At 29.9% G+C, this 19,554-nt stretch overlaps 1 protein-coding gene across 7 annotated transcripts in view; it reads right to left on the reverse strand.

Annotated features, from left to right (window-relative positions):
• The window catches only part of bi (T-box transcription factor bifid), a 383,693-nt gene that overhangs the window by 38,089 nt on the left and 326,050 nt on the right, over positions 1–19,554 (reverse strand). For 5 of the 7 annotated variants that reach the window (XM_075362524.1, XM_075362525.1, XM_075362523.1 and 2 more), the window contains 3 exons: positions 17,301–17,462; positions 14,714–14,790; positions 2,011–2,237 (listed from right to left, as the gene is read on the reverse strand). In XM_075362524.1, coding sequence (XP_075218639.1) covers positions 2,011–2,237; positions 14,714–14,790; positions 17,301–17,462 — 466 coding nt within the window. The remainder of the gene's footprint in view (positions 1–2,010; positions 2,238–14,713; positions 14,791–17,300; positions 17,463–19,554) is intronic. The other 2 variants (XM_075362522.1, XM_075362521.1) reach the window with 2 other exon arrangements.

Genomic DNA, 19,554 nt, shown 5'->3' on the forward strand with positions numbered 1-19,554 from the left:
TAATATCCATAAAATTTTTACAGAATCATAGGAACCGTTTTTAGCAAATTAATTCTCAAATATTAAATTACGATACCGAAATAAATTATGAATATTCTCAAAAAAATGATTTAACATTTAATTTTGAATTAAATGTTAAATTAAAACTTTCACAATCACGGGAAACCTCGGAAAATATAGATACCAGTTATACGGAAACCGATTATATATATTACCATTACGCTTACAAATAAATGAAGTTTAATTTAAGGATCATCATCAGAACTACGGCGAATAAAATAGCGTTACTTTAAAAATAATCTTTTTACATCTGGAATAAAGATGCGTTTGAAATCGATAATTATATAAAATATCTTATTCCATTTATTGTTTTTATTTTATTATAGATATCGACACGGTCCCGTTACTTAACCCTGAAACGGGTGAAGAGAGTATTTTAACTACGATGTAAAAGGTTCACAAAAGTCTAAATTTACTATTATTTATGAAGTGACTCAAGAAAAAATGTCATAATACATATTTTGGATTCGGTTGTTAGGTAATTTTACAAGTTTTTATTTACCGATTGCGTATGAAAAATAACGGTCGGGTATTTTATGTTAGTTTTTAATATTTATAAAATACTACAATTTGAAATTATTAGATTATATGAAATCTACTAACAGATATACGCTAAAATGTTGAAAATGAAAAAATCTGACCGCAAAGTTGTAATACTTTCCTGCCATCGGTTATTTATTCTTATATAGTGGAAACATAATGATAAATGAAAAAAAAAATTAAAAAATCGTTATTTTTAAACTTTAATCGGTTTCCCCGACCCGAATATTGCCCCCATTTTTGGGGGGCTGGATGCGCTAATATTATGCTTAGAAAGAAAGAAATAAAAAAATTCGGTTAAAAATATCCAATAAATATAAAGATAGGTTTTTCCGATTTTTTGGAAGGGGAACATTTTGGGAAAAACCTCTTTTAAACAGGTAAGATAAGTATGTACCCGAATACTGAGCTTAATGTAAAGTCGGCTTATGTTTGCAAAATTTTCAGAAAATTGACCCCCAAAGAAAGTATCTACCACCACTCACTGGAGATGTAAACTCCAAATTTTTCCCGCTAATCGCCCGATATACACGAATGTCTCAGCCAGATTTCATCAAAATCGGTTTATCAAGTCGAAAGTTTTTAAGTTTTAAACACGCCAACACACGTCCATACATGCAAACATTACCGCAACTTTTTTTCGGTCCCTGTGTCATGACAGGTCGAGAAATGCAAGAAACCCGTACGCAAGTTTTTGACCGGTTACCATACATTTCTTCTTGTAGCATCGCTCTGGAGCTATGAATACCAGGAAAGTAAAAGCGGGTACAAATGGATTCGGTTATGTCAAAAGTAAAAATTAAACCCGTTTTACTACTACCTAGTTTTATAATTATTTCTAATATTATAAACTATATCGTTTAAATTAAAATTTTTTATCGGGTAGTAGTTTTTTAATTATAGCGGTGATTTATGTTATTTTTTATAACGATAATTTCTACACGTATTCTCTCACCAAAAAAACGCCTGTTTTTTGGGTGAAGTCTTAGAAATAAAATATGTTTCATTTAATGGGAGATAATTATTTTATTTCAGTTTATTCCCGACTGAAATATTTTTATCTTTGTATATACATATATGTAATATACAATAAAAATTATTATTGTTCTAAAATGACGTAATGAAATCGAGCGCTAAATAATGATTAAATTATAAATTAGGAACAGGTCTGTGCGGTTTCAATAAAGCTTGTACTCTCCTAACATCATAGATAGCGACAGTAAACTGCTTCATTTTCAGTTTTTGTTTGTTTTTAGGATGAGCGATTTATATCGCTCTGATCTTATCTTTCAAGAAAACAATAATTTTATTTGTAAAAATTGAATAATTTGACTTAAATACATGAACATAAATAGGCGAAATAAATTTGTATCTTAGTGTCATTACCGTGAGCAAACTAGGAATAGGTACCTGGATGATGTTGTCCGGTAAGATGATGCGTATGGCCGCTATGAATCGGATGAACGGGTTCCGTGGTACCGACGACGTCCAGAAGTTTCTCTTCATCAGGTTCTGTGCCGCTTCCACCGCTACCTCCACCTCTGATGTCTCCCGGGCCGGCTCCTGATCCTAAGCCGCCTTGACCCGGTCTTTTCACTTCTTCGTGGTGCCTTTGAGCCGCCAATAGCGCCTGCCTTCTGCCAACAAGCAAGACCGTCTCACAAACCAAGATACATTCGCTAATTACGATTTTAAATGATTATTTTGTACTCAAGAAAATGTTTAAATAATATCAGAGAATTTAGGAGAGTTTTTAATCGTATAAGACTTATATATAAGATAAAAAACCTACATACTAATGCTATAAAAAAAAATCCCGTATCGGTGTCGAACGCTCGTATACGAGTAGTTTCATAAAAGATACTGCGTTCCGTTATTATGAAGAAAACTAAAAGCGTTCTTATAATATAAAATGTAGAACGTGTTTTGAATTCTTGTCGTTGTTGGTGTCCAATAATAAATTGGATACCTGGGGTTACATTATTTATAATGATATTTTAAATTTTTGAAAATAAAAATGCGCTAGTGCGGTGTAAGAAGTGTTTTTCTGTATATTATATTATTTTTCAGTAACAACATTTTTTCTTTCAGCCACAGGATCGGTGAGTGAGGCCAGCTCTGCCAAATTTTTATTTACTAAGAAAGAGGATATTTAAATTAATCTCGTACGATGCTAGTACAGCATATCTGACGACCCGACTTTAAATTATTCAGTGGCAGAGGGTAATTACCCCCTATCCAATATCTAATGCATTCATTAGATATTGGATATTATGCGAACACACTCTGCGCTCCGTATTCGCTTCCGAGCGGTAATAAATTGAAATAAGGGAAGGGGTGTCATCATAGTGATAAAGAAAGGGGTGTTAAAAGGTTAAAATAAAGGTACACCCTAACCGTCGGCTGACGCGGTGGCGCGGAGACGGCAATTTGCAACGGCAGCAAAGGGCGGTTTTTTAAAGCCACTAATGATAGAGGGAGCGAGGTGAAAAGGTCAGAAGCCTTTAATAAGACCTCACAGTCTGTGATAAGCCAACAAACTCGCTACCCTTCTTTTTTCTCTCTCTTTCTCTTACAGAACTCTCTCCACGCCCTTTTTGGCACCCCCTGCCGACAACGCCGATTCTCGGCCTCCGTTTCTACCGCCTTCGACGACGGCTTCCGCCCCACCGATATCGTGTTTTCCGCCCGACTTGTGTTTCTTCTTTAAAGTACGACATCTGCATATTAAAAGGAGTACAGGAAGTCACCGACGCTAAATAAACTCAATTCCTAAGTCTAAAAATCGCGTGCAAAAATCCGCATTAAAAATTCGTAAGATTTTAATTTAATAATCGACCGGTAATATTAACACTCGTAATATAATAAATAAACATCGTTTACATTTACGGTTTCTTTTAGGAAATGCTACCCGTATAAGAGTGGGATTTCATTTCGTTAACAAGTCAATGTGATGTTCTACTAAAATATTTTTAATAAAAAACGACAATTATAAAACTTATTATAGATTTCTTATTTTTAACCGATTCGTATCGAATAACTTTTTTATAATATTGAAGGGTAGAAAAAACAATTTCAACCGTTTGTCGCTTAATCGGTTTTACATAATCACACTTACTCCGTCGATATCTTTTATGCGTTCTACTCTTCCATCAAACCTAAAAACTTTAGATTATTTTCCCTTTCCCTTAATTTCTACATATAGGGACCAGGTAAGGAACGTATTACAAGATTAATTATGCAGGATAATCTTGATTATGCTGGAAGCATTTATAAAAATATTAAGAACAAGAAGACTAAATTATTTGCTGAAAATGTTTTATGTAGATTGTAGAGAGCTCAGAGAGACTGTAAAACCATTATAAAAAAATAAAAATATTAAATAAAAAAATATAAATATAAAAATATTATATATATATTATAATATTATATATATATAAAAATATTTAAAAAATATAAAAATATTTTGGGGTGAAACATTTTTTTTTATTGTTAGTAGGATACGTGAAGTCGTACAGGAGAAAAATTAAGAACCTAGGAATAGGAAGACAAAAAACGTTTCTGTGATTCAGTCGTTAGGGTTTTCCTCATTTCATTTTTTCAACTTAATCGAATCTAATTCACAATGCCGGAAGAAGTGCACTATCCGTAAAATTACATTTTTTTCCTTAAAATATATCTTATTACCTCTTTTATATAACTTTTATTTCGAGTGACGGATAAGTAGGGCCAGTTATTATTGCACGGTGAATATTATTTGAAATTTGTTGATCGTATAGAGATGAGACTATCAAATAATAAATGAACTTAAGTTAGGGTGATGATAAACTGCCGAGCCGTTACGACGATGTAATGTAAGATTATAACCCGCTAATAAAATAAAACTTTGTGGTTATTTATACTTTTCCTAAAATTTTAACAAAAAAATTGCCGTAAGTTGTTCAATTCTTCTTTAAGTTTTATTTAAAGGAAAAAAAAATTAATGAGTTATTACGATTTTCTATACGTATCGTATGTGTTGGCTAATGATGTACTGAAGGTAATTTGGCTAATTCGGTGTATTGATATCAAGTTGTAGTAATAATAATAATAATCTAGTTTTTAAGACAAAGGAAGCTTGACCGATAATATTACTTTTGTCTACCTGTTGCGGAATACATTTTTCTTTTGCTAAATATTTACGTTAAAGAGGTAAAATCAAGTCTCAGTATAATTTGAGAATTATAAATATATTAAAAAATTTTGAACAGGAAATTTTGGTATCGAAAATATATAAATGACGATCTAAATTTTTAATCATTAGAAAATCATTTTAATAAAACAGATAAATTTTCAACGAAAGAGCTATGAAAAGTATTAATAACTCTCCTAAATCTCATAACAGGGTTGATTAAAGGGAATTAAAAGATCGGAAGGCGATCGACGTTACTGCCATGTATTTTAAATGAAGGAGGAAACACTGTTTTCAGATTTGTCCGGAAGATAACAGCAAGACGGCTGAACGATGAGGGAAGGCCGATGCGGTTACAAAGTCGGAACTGAGAGAGGAAATTCAATAAACTTCGTTAAGAATGCAAATTCATACGAACCGGCGCGCGGCGGGCGGTTTGTATATTGCCGAGGAGGGCAAAGTTGCTAAAAAGAGAGAAAGATATAGTGAGAGCGACGACGAAGCGGGGAAGACAGACGTGTACGGGAGGATTAATTTAATCAAATGAAATTCGCACATTGATGCTTTAGGGTTCCACCAGTTAAGGGCGATTTGAGGTCGCACGGTGGGGTATATTGTGAGCTCCGCTCTGTTGTTTCAATCCCTCGCGGTCCGTACGGAATCCTTTTGCAACCCAAATACCATCTGGCACTTTAATCTTTTAATCTTTACTTGTGACCCTCCTAATTAATGAACGTTCAATTTTTGATGATACTCACATCAGTGATGATAGAGTGGTCGCTGATATCGTGTGTATCAATTTCCTTTTCCGCTTAAGTCTGAAGAATTTCAGACCCCCTTCTCAAAAAAATAAATAAATAAATTGAAAATCGGTATCGTGTAAGAATATCGACTTTTTTTTTTTTTTCGTTTAACCTCCGAGTCCACAGTTAAGCATTACTTCAGAGGATGAGATGAATGATTTGTAGCGTGTGTGAAAGTGCCATGCCTGACCGGGATTCAAGAATATCGACTTGGAAATACAACACACTACGACCGTAAATTTATTGAAGATAGAATAATCTGAAACATAATTTAAAAAAAGGAGGAACAGTCGATTAAAGTGCTACTAAAAAAATATTTTTTTTACAAAAGACGCCGTCGAAGAAGTCACCAGTAATCGACGATCATGCCGATCTCGAAATTGTTAATTTGGCATTCAAGACAACCTTTTTATTCACATGGTAGAAATAATTGTAATTTAACAGTTTTCTGATTTTCACTGTTTAATGCAAAATTTACAAACGCAAACACAGTTAAGAGATTATTACAACCAAAAATACGGTAAATAATTGTTTCCTCAACTTTTTTCTTTTTTACATCATGGACCTAAAAATGTTAATTCTAATTAAAACGTCGGCATTCGCAACTTTTCCCTTTTGATTTACTATCGATATTCTTCATTGATTTCTTTCACAAATGGAATTTTCCACCCTAAAAAAAAACAGAATTATTGACTTTATAATAATTGCGAATTTACTTTAAACAAAATGATATTTAAGAGACGACTGGAAAAATAAATAGATTCGTAAAACATATTTTAGTAAAATGTAAAAAACATGGAGTTTTTAAAGGTAAATAATTTGTTTTGCTTACCGAACGTAACATAATAGATGAGCCTTATTTGTATATACAGCTTTTATATTCGTATATTAGTAATCGAAAGGTTTCGCTCTGCTTGTTTAGTAATTTTAAATAACTTCATACCGTATAACCTTTTAAGTCAAAAGTTATAATTTTTTCATTTTAATTTAACTATAAAATTTGATTAAAATTAAAAGTTAATAAAATATTAGATGTGAAAGCAGTTCTAGACATATGTAAAGTAGAAAATTAGAAGGAAAAAATTAATTAATTAAAGTCAAAACTTTAGTCGTGGAAAAAATTAAGAAACTGCATAATTAATAAATTAAAAATTTTCATCGAGATTAAGTTAATAAGGTGAATTCGGCAGGGAAATAAATGTACAACATTATTATCATTAATTTTACGCTTTAAAAATAATAATTATGAAACAGATATTTATTTATCTGCTTGTTAAACTACCAAACATTATTGATAAAATATTCGTAAATTTTTTTTTATCCCATAATTATTTTTCTTCATACGGTTCATTATTTCAGTTATAAAAATCAAAATATTACGTACTATTACTGTAAATAAACGAAACTAAAACTTGTAAAAAAAATTTTGTTTTTCATTAAATCTCAATTCTTGGAAATTGTTTGGAAAATATAACATATTTTTTTGTAGCTGCAGGTATCTACATCGCGGGAAATTTGTTCTCTCAAAGTTAATTTTTTAGCACATCAAGGTCGTCCTTTTGAATTTGGAATGAAGCTAGAGAATAATTTTAGTCGACAAGTGGACTATTATAGCAGATGCGATTGGCCTTTTTGTGAATAAATAAGGGATTTATAGCCGCTTATTATATTGTCTTTTAAATCATATTGTAGTGTGTGTCCTTTCTACAGCTTTTCCCTTTTTTCTGCAATTAATAGGTGATTCTAGAAAATCTTCCTTTTAAATTTATTAGTATTATATCATTTACTAGATTTAAATGGCATTCACTTATATTAATATTAAAACTTTTAATTAAAAAAAAAATTCATGTGTTATCTCTTATCTCCAACAAGAGTCCTGTGAATAGAAGTACATTACTTTTTATTCTATTGGCGTTTGGATAATGAAATTTTGTCGATTTACCCTTCTTCGGTGTTTCATTCTATCGGTTTGAGAATCCATATGCGTCTTCTGAATGAAATCGAGAATTTTTTCACCTCACGACGGGTTAAGTATAAGATTTAACAGATTTTCTATCGTTTTCAGCAGGAGGGATCATGCCGGATGCCAAGCAAAAGTTGTAGCTTATAAAGCTACAACTGGCTTTATAATAATATCAATTACTTTTCAACAAAAGAAACTCTTGAATACATCAAATGTTTTAGATGCGATAGCTGTAAGAAGTACCGTGAGAGGTAAAAAACACCAAAATATCTATCTTCTATTATGCGGGATACAATGTATTATATGCACCCTTAACAAGAAGTAGAGGATTTTAAATATAGAAGTATTTCAGTTAATTTAAAAACTTTTTTCTTGTTTAATAATAATAATAATATTATTGGACCGAAACTGCTAAATTAACGGTTATATAATCGGTAAACCTGATTCAATTAAATCGTTGTTTTCCGCATCTCATAACTTAACGAGGGATTTTCAGTGAATTTTAAAGTATAGTCATTTTAAATCTATAAATATGAGAAAGTAGTATATGTATTTCACTCAATAATGTTAAAAAAAAAACAGATAACTTTTGTTAAAAAAAATGTGGAATTATTATTACTAAAATAAAGACATATCTTAGTTAAAATTAAAAAAAATCCAGAAAATTATTTTGATTTTAAATAAAAGTAGTACAAAATATAAAAACTGTTCCCATAATGTTTTTTATTCTTTTACCCGTTCACTTTTATACATTAAATTTCAAAACAGGTAATATTATAATTGTTGAATAACGGAAGGTGTTAATAAACGCTGAAGCAAAAAATAAAAAAAAAAACGTTTGTCGTTATGTGTGAACCGAATGCGGGATCCATTTAATTAGAGGCACGTTCTAGTAGGTAGATGGATGTTTATAAATAAGAGGTCGTTCGTCCAGACACCGTTTGCTCTTATTTACAGCGGTGTTCTGTTGATTATTTTGAGCAGCTGGAGTTACCAAATGGAAATCATTCGTAAGCCTAATTTTCTAAATTCCTTTTTTCTTTGTATTCTACATACATATATAAATATATAATTTATAGACTAATTTTGTAGTAAACGGAATGTAACTTAAAATATATTTTCAAGTCCTCGTAGATATTTCAGTTATTAATTTTGGACTGCCTTAAAAAATGCAGATATTAATAAATACATTTTTTGTACGATGCGATCGTAACACAAAACAAATCCCTGTCAACGATTGCAAAACTTTTAATACATTCAATTTCCTTGATTTTCGGCAACTACTTGCGACTCTCCTAACTATTCACGTATATACATACATTTACGTATGTCTTTTTGAATCAAAGTATTATAAATTTAAAAATCTGTGGACAGAATTTAAAAGTGTAAAGAACTGCGTTGAACCGTGTTTAGAAACCGCTGACCTACGCGATTGAAAAGGATTTCATTAATACAGGTTATTGAAAATAATTGTTTTCGAAAACTATGAAAGTAAATTGATTTAAATTTATTAGCTAAATAAATTACATATCTTTACGAGCTTGTATCTTTATTTAACAGCATCGTTATGGTTTTATTAGTTATTTAACATCACCGGAAAGAAATGTCAAATTTTTGTCAAGAAACTGATGTAAAAAGGAATTTTTTCTTTTACCTGGTGACTGTATTCGGAAAAATGTTTTTATTAATTTTCTATTCGAAAAGAAAACTGGTGAATGCAATAAATATCCTGTAGAATACGATCAAAATAAAGAAAAAATGGAATATGAATGATTCATTTCAAATGTTTTATTAAATTTTCAATTGTTTCTGTGTGTGTGTTAGAGAGAGAGCGAGAGAGAAAGATAGTTTGCATAATGTAATGTAGCGTATATGCAGTTGTTGTGAAGCATAAAGCCTGCTTGTCGTCTCTTGTAAACAATTAATCTACGTAAGCCCATTAAAGTATACACGTAGCGGTCGTAGTGGTGTGGTGGTTGGGGAGGGAGGTTGGCGCATTTAAACAGATGAATATTCATCGTCTCGTTATGCTTTGAGTTACACGTTACCCGTCGATAACCTTAATGCAAAATAAGGTATTTTATATCGTTTTATTATTCCCATGTTGACCCTCGATTGTACTATAAAAACAATATGCAGACACAAATCTTAATTCTCTATGAAACTTTAAAAAAATTAAATATTATAAACTTAACTGTTTTTAAATCAGAAATAGGTAATAAATAACATTTTAAATAAAAAAAACCCTAAAAATTTAGTCAATCTGAAATTTGATTTTGTGTGTCCACGGCATATGTAATTGCAATATAATGCAACCGTATAATTTTCTGTTTAATGTAATATTGTTTGGGGGGAAAAATTAGGGGAATTTTTTGCAATTTCCATTATCTTAGATTCTACGAAAAAAATATTAAGTTAATTAATTTTATAATTTTCATATCGTCCCGTAAAATTTTATTGAAGTCGGTTTAATGGTATTTGGATTATAAAATACTTTTAAAAAATTTCCTTTCTTTTTAAATCGGTTAAAAATAAATACTGCTGTACCAGATGTTTAGCTTACATTAATATAAATAAAAATTGTGTTTTTATTATATAATCAAAATTAATATCTGGGGATATTGTACTAATAAATTGTGTTGATTTGTAAAATCGTATTAGATTTCGATAGCACTAGCCAATTAATGATTAAATTTTGCGATGTAGCTTAAACTCATAAATTTAAACATTATCTTTTGATGCTTTCATATTTTAGAAGTGTTTGGATACAAAAAATTAAAATGATAATTTTTAAAAATGTTTTTCTAAAAATATAGTTTGAAATTACTGCTGGGTATCAGACACTCCAATTTTGCTGTTTTATTGTGTGTTTATATATACCTGAAATTATTTGGCTCTTTTAATATTCACGTTTGCAAACGGCTGAAATTTTTTTATCAAAGTAGATTGAAAATACATTAATTAAACACAATTTTTACGGTTTTTGTTTAAGGCAAGATTAAAGTTTAAAGTTACAAATTGAATTTACTTGGTTTTTATTATTTATTCGTAATTTATTTGTTCATATAATAACTTATCTCCGATTACACCATTATCTATATTAATAATGGCAATTATGCTCTGGAAGGGGACGAAAGATTGTATTACATGCAATATAAAAAAAAAGAAAACCTAATTCATTTTGTATTAAAATACGTCCGATGTAATCAGGTATAATAATTCTATATATTTATAACAGGAACAGTGGTGAAAATTTACTGCTAAAAATATAAAAAATAATACCTAATTAAACAATGTATTTAATCAGGGAAGAGAAGCCCTTTGTAAGATTCGTTATTCTTTCTTCATCGTAAATTATTAATCAAGCCGACCGCATACGTACACCGTATGTGACTCCCTTCGCGAACGAAGTGCATCGGACCATCCAGAAACTAGGGCTTCGTCAGGAGCATTCCTAGTAGACCGAAAGGTGCTAGCACCGAAAGGCCTTCAGTAGATGGAGGGAAAGGGAATCGTGTCAGGAGAAGAACGCAGATATCCCAAGTAATAAACAAAGTAAAATAATTCAAAACCCTTATTTACAAAGAATTGGAACGCATTCCTAAACTTCGTCCATATTAAACTGAAAATAAATATATAACCGCCAACAAAGAATTAAATACCCGCCAGATAATTAGAAAGACCTAGCAGCAAGGGACTGACGCCCAGGATCTGTAATAAATAGAGGGATAAAACATCCTCCGACACCCTTGCATTCCGTTCCAAGACATTCTAGTAAAGACAGTTATAAAGTAATTTCTTTTTCTTTTAAAAAGGGAAGAAAAAATAAATTAAACTGCTTTATTTAACTTTTATTTTTATTTAAATACCGTTTTTAATTTTGTTTAACTGTAGGTTTTATTTATCAAGGAATTTTCCTTTGTATTTTCTTTTCCTAAAGCTCAAACACTTTATTATATATATATATATATATATATATCTTTTTATAAGAACAATTTAGAAAAAAATATCGAGTTCAATTTTTTTGTTTAAATCTGTCGAAAATTCAGTTTCGCATTAAAATGAAATTGTAGGCAAATGTAGACAATTCAGAATTTTAATTATCAATGGATAATTGCTATTGTAAATTAAAATTTCAGCTGTAATTTTGATTATTCTATTTTGATATTATATAACTTAAAGAGTAAGACGTCGGTTTGGAATTGCATAGCAGTCCAGATTCATTGTACTTTTATCCCTTGATCTCGTATTTTGGAGACCTCAGATTAACAAAATAAGTAATTTTTCGTGATAATATAATCGTGCAAGAATTTTATCTTACATCGATAGATTACTTTTCAATTAGGTTAATTTTTTATTATTATTATTAATAAAATACATTAAAACAAAGAATTTTTACATGTATAAAGGGAGAATTAATATTAGCATTAAGCAGACAAAGAGATTATTTTGCTTTTCATTTAATTTTAAAAGCTGGTATACGAGTACGTCTAAAGTATGAGTTTTTCAGTTCTTCAATCGGCATTTTAAAACCGATTCAAATCTGGTCAAAATAAATTTATAATTAGTAGCTTAAGTTGCATAAATATCTTTTTCAGTTACAGTTAATAGGCTCTTAAATTTAGTCTCTTGCAGTCTAGTTAACTAAAAATAATATCGGGTGTAAAAAAAAAAGAATATCGATCGGAGTTTTAATTTGTTACAGTGTCTCTTGGATGAGGTGAACAGTGTTGATTTAAGGCTAATATCAAAGAGAAAAAGGAGAATTTTAGCTGTACGCATGTCTGTAGATTGATTCCCTATCTTTCCGCTTGACAGCGTCACTAACAAAGGTGGCGACTACTGAACGGAAAGCCTTCAGTGTTTTGCAATTTGCTAAATGTGAATCTGTAGTTACAGCTCATCATGCGTTTCGTAGAAAGTTTAATTATGATCCTCCAAATGACAATAACATTCGTCGATGGCATAGTCGGTTTAAAACGAACGGATGCCGGCGAAAAGGGAGAAAAGTTCTTCAGACTAATAAAATTTTCTTCAGACAACAAAGAAAATGTCTGAAGAAAATTTTGAACGTGTAAAGGTGTTTTTTCGCATAGACCTAAAAAGTTTTGTTAGGAACAAGCAATTCGAGTGATGACAGTATAGATTGTTTTATGGAAACGCTCACATATGCGTCCGTACCGTTCATAAATGTTATAGGTTTTAAATTCTACCCGCTACGTTGTGCCTGCTGATTTCGCAATCGAAATTCTGTAGCGTGAAGATGATGACTTTCTTGATAGTATTGTGTTTAGCGATGAGTCAACTTTCATCATAGTGGAAAAGTTAACCCGCATAACGTCCTTACCTATTGGAGTTAGAGAATTCCAACGCAGTCTTACAACGCAAAAGGGAGTCCTCAAAATTGTATGCCGCTTGACGAAAGTTGCTTACATTGAACGCTTTTATGGAAAACAGTAAGAGTTACTGTCTCATTTTATTGTGATTCTTTACTCTAGGTCAAAGTTAAGAGATATTAAATAGCTTTAAAAGCCCGATATGCTGGGTTTGAAAAATTACAACTAGATAATAATGAGCCTTTTTTAAAATTTAAACATTAAAAAAATTATGTTAAAATGGTAATATTTACGTCTATATAAATAAAACAACAATGATATTTTGTTAATATTCCCATAATTATTAAGAGTAATCCCGATAATCAACTAGGATCATAGGAAAAGTTACCTATTAAAAAAACATGTTAAATAAAAAAAGGAAAAATGTTAAATAAAACATTAGATTTCACTCGTTAAAAAATAAAATGGAGACTTTACATATTTCTCTATCGATAGTCCCAAATATATTTCAAGATTCTTATTTCTCGGGTTCTGTTACCATCATGACGTAAGAGTATCTTTACTTTCTTCAGCTCGGGAAAGTCGTAAAAAAAGAGATTTTTCTTCCGAGTTAATTTTTATACAAAAATTTTTCTTTTAAAATAAGAAGGTTTTAAATCTTTTAAGAGATTGTAAGAGATAACACAGTCTTAAAAACGACTAGTGTTTAAAATACGCATGTAATTTTTTTATTTATTATTGGGCTTTAACACCGCTTCTATTAAATATATTACAAAGTTAATTAATATGCTATAAAAGGAGCACATAAAAAGTCTTATCGTCTCATTAAATCGGATAAATTAATTACTATAATTTTGAACGATATTGAATACCGTACAGCTTTAAATATTTTGGGATTTAATTAAACCGATTAGTAAACGATGATTATATACTTAACTTTAGTCTTGAGCTGTTTGCAGTGTTTTTCATACATTATTAAACTTAAAATCGTGGAAAGTAATTTCACGTTTGCGCCGAGTTAGATAAAAATTCAAACTAATACATTTCGATAGAATAAAATATCGATTTATTTATAAATTATGTTTTAAAAAAAAATCATTATAATTTATAAAATACAGATTTATTTCATACGAATGAATAAAAGTAAACAAACATTAATAAATAACATTTTAAAAAAAGAATAATAATTAAAAGTAAGAAATAAAATGAAATGAAATGAAAAATTCGATAAAATATTTCTTTTGTTTCCGCTTAAATTCCAAGTAACTCGATGTAACTGGAAATTATCTCCTGCGTTTTCCAGGTTAAAGGTGTACAATTAATTTAAATAATTCACTATGTAATATCGCACAAGAGCTAGGATAACGGGAATAGTTCTTCTCTAACTTTTTTGCTTCGAGTAAAAAAATTATTCCCGTACGCTGTTGTATTTATTAATCGTATTCGATTCATGTAAAATAAGTATTCATTTTCCTTTAATCTTATTTTTCTTTTTCTTTACGAATAAAAAAAAATTATCTATTAATAATAATAATTTAATATTGCTTCTTATAAATTTATCTTATCGGTTATTATTTATCCACTTATAATAAGAATTATAAACCGTACACACCACATCAAAATAAATTTTTCAAACAAGTTAAAAAAAGGAAAAGAAGAGAATGGTGGGACAATTTTAAAACAAAAAAAAAATTATTGTATTCTGTAATGGAGAACAGTGTATGTATATATGTATATGTAGATAATACCTACCTCTTTTATATATATATATATATATATATATATATAATATTTTGTAAAAATAAAAGGTAAAAAAAAATAAGAGAAACAACTGACTCACTTTTTCTCTCTTTTACCGGCTCCAGTATCCCTGAAACCTTTCGCAAACGGGTTGTTGTCAATTTTTAGTTGCGTTATCTGTAAAAAAAAAATTACACAATTATTTGTATAAAAAATGAATCCGTATGATAAAAATAAGTTTTATTCGATTTATATTTTATTTAAATCGTACAGAGTTCTTCAAATGAATTTAAGGTGCTGATATTTTTTTGCGATTGTAAATAATAACGACATATATATAAATTCCATAACAATCTAATAATTATTATTACTGGTTATAACTGGAATTAAAAAAACACAGTACATAATGTGTCACCTGATATCTGATATTTTATTAAGCCGCTTACGGTCGGATCTGCGAGTATGCTTTTCGTTTAATACCTTTTGTACGTATTCTTACAAAATATACGGTTATTTCCTTGGTTTTAGTTGACGATTAACCTTGTAGTTTTTCATATATAGGAATGTAAATTATATTTTTTTTTAATTTTAGTTATAGTACTCTTTACGCTACGCCGCGCCTTTATAATGAATATAACGCTTTACACTTTTATTATAGTCGGGCGGTTGTCGAGTAGTAAGTGCGTGCGTGATATAAGGGAAACGTACGAGGTATTTTAATATTGTTAGAAGTTATACGTTACAATTTTATAGAATTAGTACATTTTTTTTATATATCATATTATATTACGTCTTAAAGTATAACCCTTTACTTAGGCGATACTTTATATTGCTGTATCCCTTTTAAAAATAAATTAATAATCGTGAATAATTAATTACCTAAAGAAATAATTTTTACTATTATAAATACGAAAGAAAATTAAAATTAATTAAAATCTTACGTCGAATTTCAGGTTTTCTACCGAAATTATGAAATAAGAAACGTAACCGGTCTAATGAAACCGAGGGGGTGAAAGTGCGGTGATAAAACCGGAGTGGCGGAAGAGCTAACGATTTGCAAAAAGGCAGCTAGAAGAGGAACAAGCAAAGAATAGGCGTACAATATTTATACAGTACGACACACAGATGTAATAAAGCTGCAGGTTATTTAATATGAATGAGAGAGTCGAGAGGTAGACGGATAAACAAAAAGGAGTGAGAGCGAACGAGAGATATACAAGGGGAAGAAGTTTACCGTGAGGCGAGCAACCTCTTCGCATAAAGTAGTTAGTCGTTTCCCACAGATGTCTCTGTCGACAAAAACATTAATTTTATTACGATAACAACAATAAATTTACTTAGTAAGAATGCAAAATTATTCGTAAATAACTGGCGTATTATTGTGTAATAATTTTGTCATGATGCGATTATTATTGTTCGTACAAATAAAAGGGGAAAAACTAGAATTTATAATTTTGTATTAGAAAACTGGAGTAACTTTTTAAATAAATATTTTGCATGCGTGCTTATCTACGCCGGTTTATTGCGATTGTGAATGCAAATTTATTCTTAAATTTAATATAAATCAATAATTTTTTAGACCGTCGGCAACAAAAAGAACGGTTTTAACTTAGATCCTCCAACTAAAACTCGATCCTCTTCCGCGAAAGAAAGGATTAGTTCGTTCATCGGTCGCAGGACGAAAGGCGTTGAGGTTTATGTCGCCTAACATAATGTGTTTAATTTTTCAATATATCCAAAAACTTTTTCATTTTTCATCAGATAAATTACTTCGCGTAATTAACACGTTTATAAATGCGATAAAACATTCCTTGTCATTAATTTTCTTGATAATTTAAAGGTATAAATTATATATATTATACACGTATATATATATATATATGTGTGTGTGTGTGTGTTGTATTTTTCTTTATCGCCTCTTCGTATTACATATCTGCACCGATTTCCTTTCTCGTTTTTTCTTTGAAAAATTTTCTGCTCTCTGCTATTGTAATTATTAATTATTGTTATTATTTAATTTTATAACGCTTCCTATAGATTAGTTTTCTTTTAAAGTTAATCTATTTAATTTTTGAACAGCTTTCGTTCCCATTTAATTTATTTTTACTTAACGTTCATCGGTCGGCGTAAGAAGAATTATTCTCTAAACAAAAAAAATCACTGTTATTTAATAAACTGTTTGTCGCACGAGTCAGCGGAATAAATAAATGATTTTTTCCTCCGGTTGCTAGTTTGACTACAGAGACGATTAAACTTTACTGTTCGGTCGTCCTGTTTTACATATTCAAAACAACAAGGAACATCTGTTATGTTTGATTTTTAGTCGATAAAATGTACTTTAAGTTAATTTTGTTTTGATTTTGAAGCGCGTATCTGCTTTTCAAGCTTTTTTTAAAGAAAAAGCTTGTACAGATTAAATAATTCAATTTATTAAACATTTATTTTTCTAAAAAATGACAGATAAAGTTTCATTATAAACCGTAATTAATGGAGCAGACTGAAATAAAAATAAACTTTTAAATATATAAATGACACATGGTATAAAAAATATGAAAATGAGATAAAAAGAAAAACGATAAGAAAGGTCTTTTATACACACTTAAATAGCTTTTATTCATTATATAATTAAAATTTAATCCGACAAAGTTTAGATAATATATAATTACGATAAAATATTAAATTCTTACCTTTTCATTTTGGTATGCTGTTACAGCGATGAATTCTGTCTCCTTAAAAACGTACGTCCGGAACGTCGAGTAGGGCAACTTAAGGATGTCATTCGCTCGTACCAGATGAAACCTCGGTTGGTATTTGTGCATCGAATTTAAGATCGTCTGCAACAACGGACCCTATAATTAGCAAACATTTAGAAACAAAAATTTCATCATCAGTTTATTGTTTTATAATTTACCTTCAGAATCAACAGAACATGATTTATTTGATGCTATTCGGGTCTGCGTGTTTTAAAATACGGTATTTTTTCACGTACTTTATTCATTAAATTTCGATGGATCCATTTATGTTTTCTTGCAAAAAATATCTTTTTTAATTTTATAGGCCTTCAGATTTCTAATTGTATGTTGCGAATGAATCATCTTAAGAGAGGTATCGGGTGCGTAAATATAACAAAATTGCTTTTAATTTTGTATCCTTTTAACGTTTTTTTCTTATATTTATCCTATGAAATAAAATTAAACTTTAAAGTTAGTTAAATTTTTATCGGGATCAGTCAAATCCAAAAGGATCATTCCTTTACGGATTTTTGTAAAGCGGCAATCAATTTTACTCTGGATTCTCATGCAGACTTATATGGCTGCTACATTTTGTGTAATATTATTCGCTTCAATAAAAAGCATAAAAAAGACCTCAAAATTTAAAAGAACTTGAAATAAATTTATACATGTTTGCATCTCAAATACAGAAGAAGCAAGTATTTGCATCTCAAATACTCAAGGAGAAGGAAAAAAGAAAGACTGAACGATTTAAAATACCGACATGAAGAAGGGGTCCAGGGAATCGACCTAGGGAAGCTTCGGCTTCGGCTTTTGGGAACGTGATGAGTAAATGCGATCCATCAGCATCGTAAAAAAAAAAGTCGGTAACAGATTCCTCTTAGCATCTCCGCTCCGATTCCAGCACAGAACAGACATGCGGCGCCCCTGAAAATTCCAGAAGATAATATGAACAATAAGGCGTTATACAAGGTCAGAGAGTAAGTATATTGCCGGGTTGGGAAATTTCTACAGCTTAGAAGCAGTAACCTGAACGGATGAAAATGCATATCGTCTCTTGCTGAAGCCGCTCCAAAATATGGGAGTAAACCCCTCAAATCAGGACGATCAGGAAACCTTGAAGAGGCAGGCCTTCGACCTGATCGATGTAGTCATAGGGTTAAATAATCCACGCTCGGTGAATTACAAACAAAAAATCAGATATATCCCGATAACTGACGACAAAATGTGAAAGAAAAAAGAGAAAAAGATCGAATAAAATTAAAGGACAGAAAAGGTGAAAATATAGAATAGGTAAACGAGATAGAAGCTTAAATACAACAATTCACTATAAGAAAACCGACTACACATCACGATTGGAGAAGTAAAAATCATATCGTTGAAATAGTATTAGAAGAAGAAAAGTAAGGTAAACGAAAAAGAGAAACTCAAAAGTTTAGATGAAAATAAAAGAGAATTGAAACTGTAATGTATAAAATGGAAATTTTTAAGGGAAGATAACCATAAAAAACTGGTTATTACCTAATAAACATTTTCTAAAGCATAAAATTTTTAAAATAAATTCGGAAGGAAAAAATACTATACCAGATTTAAATCTAAGTTTAGAATTATTAAACAGTCATGTTATTTATTGTAAAGAAGACAATGAAGAAAGACGATTGCCTGTTAATGATTTAAACTTGGTCTTATTTTGATTTTTAGATATTACATATAATTAGAATTACATATTATTTTGGCATAGTAACAAAAGAAAATAATAAAAATTCACAATTTAATAAAATTAAGTAAGTGTAGTTTCGAGTGATACGGATCGACTTCCTTTTGTAATCTACTTACGAGTTGCGTACATTTATTCGCACGTGTATGTGTATTTACATTAATTTGAGTTGAAAATTATCTAGACCGATTTTTAAATAAATTTTTGAACTAAAACCACTTATCACTCGCGTGTGTAATTTTGTTTTCAATAATTTCATAAATATCGCTTATATATGTGCGATAAATATACGTGTAGAAATATAATATGCTAAATAAAAATATTAGTTTTTCAAAGTTGTACGCACAATTTAATAATTTTAAAAATATTGTTTGATTTTTCCAATCTCTTAATATAATAGTTTTGGGATTTATTTTCTTCTAAATTTTTTTTTTGGACGTCTATATTTTATCTATTACAGACGTACTCAATCGGGAAACAGAAGTACTTATA

The sequence above is a fragment of the Lycorma delicatula genome, chromosome 4 (assembly GCF_047948215.1).
Source record: "Lycorma delicatula isolate Av1 chromosome 4, ASM4794821v1, whole genome shotgun sequence".
In the NCBI taxonomy this organism is placed as follows: domain Eukaryota; kingdom Metazoa; phylum Arthropoda; class Insecta; order Hemiptera; family Fulgoridae; genus Lycorma; species Lycorma delicatula.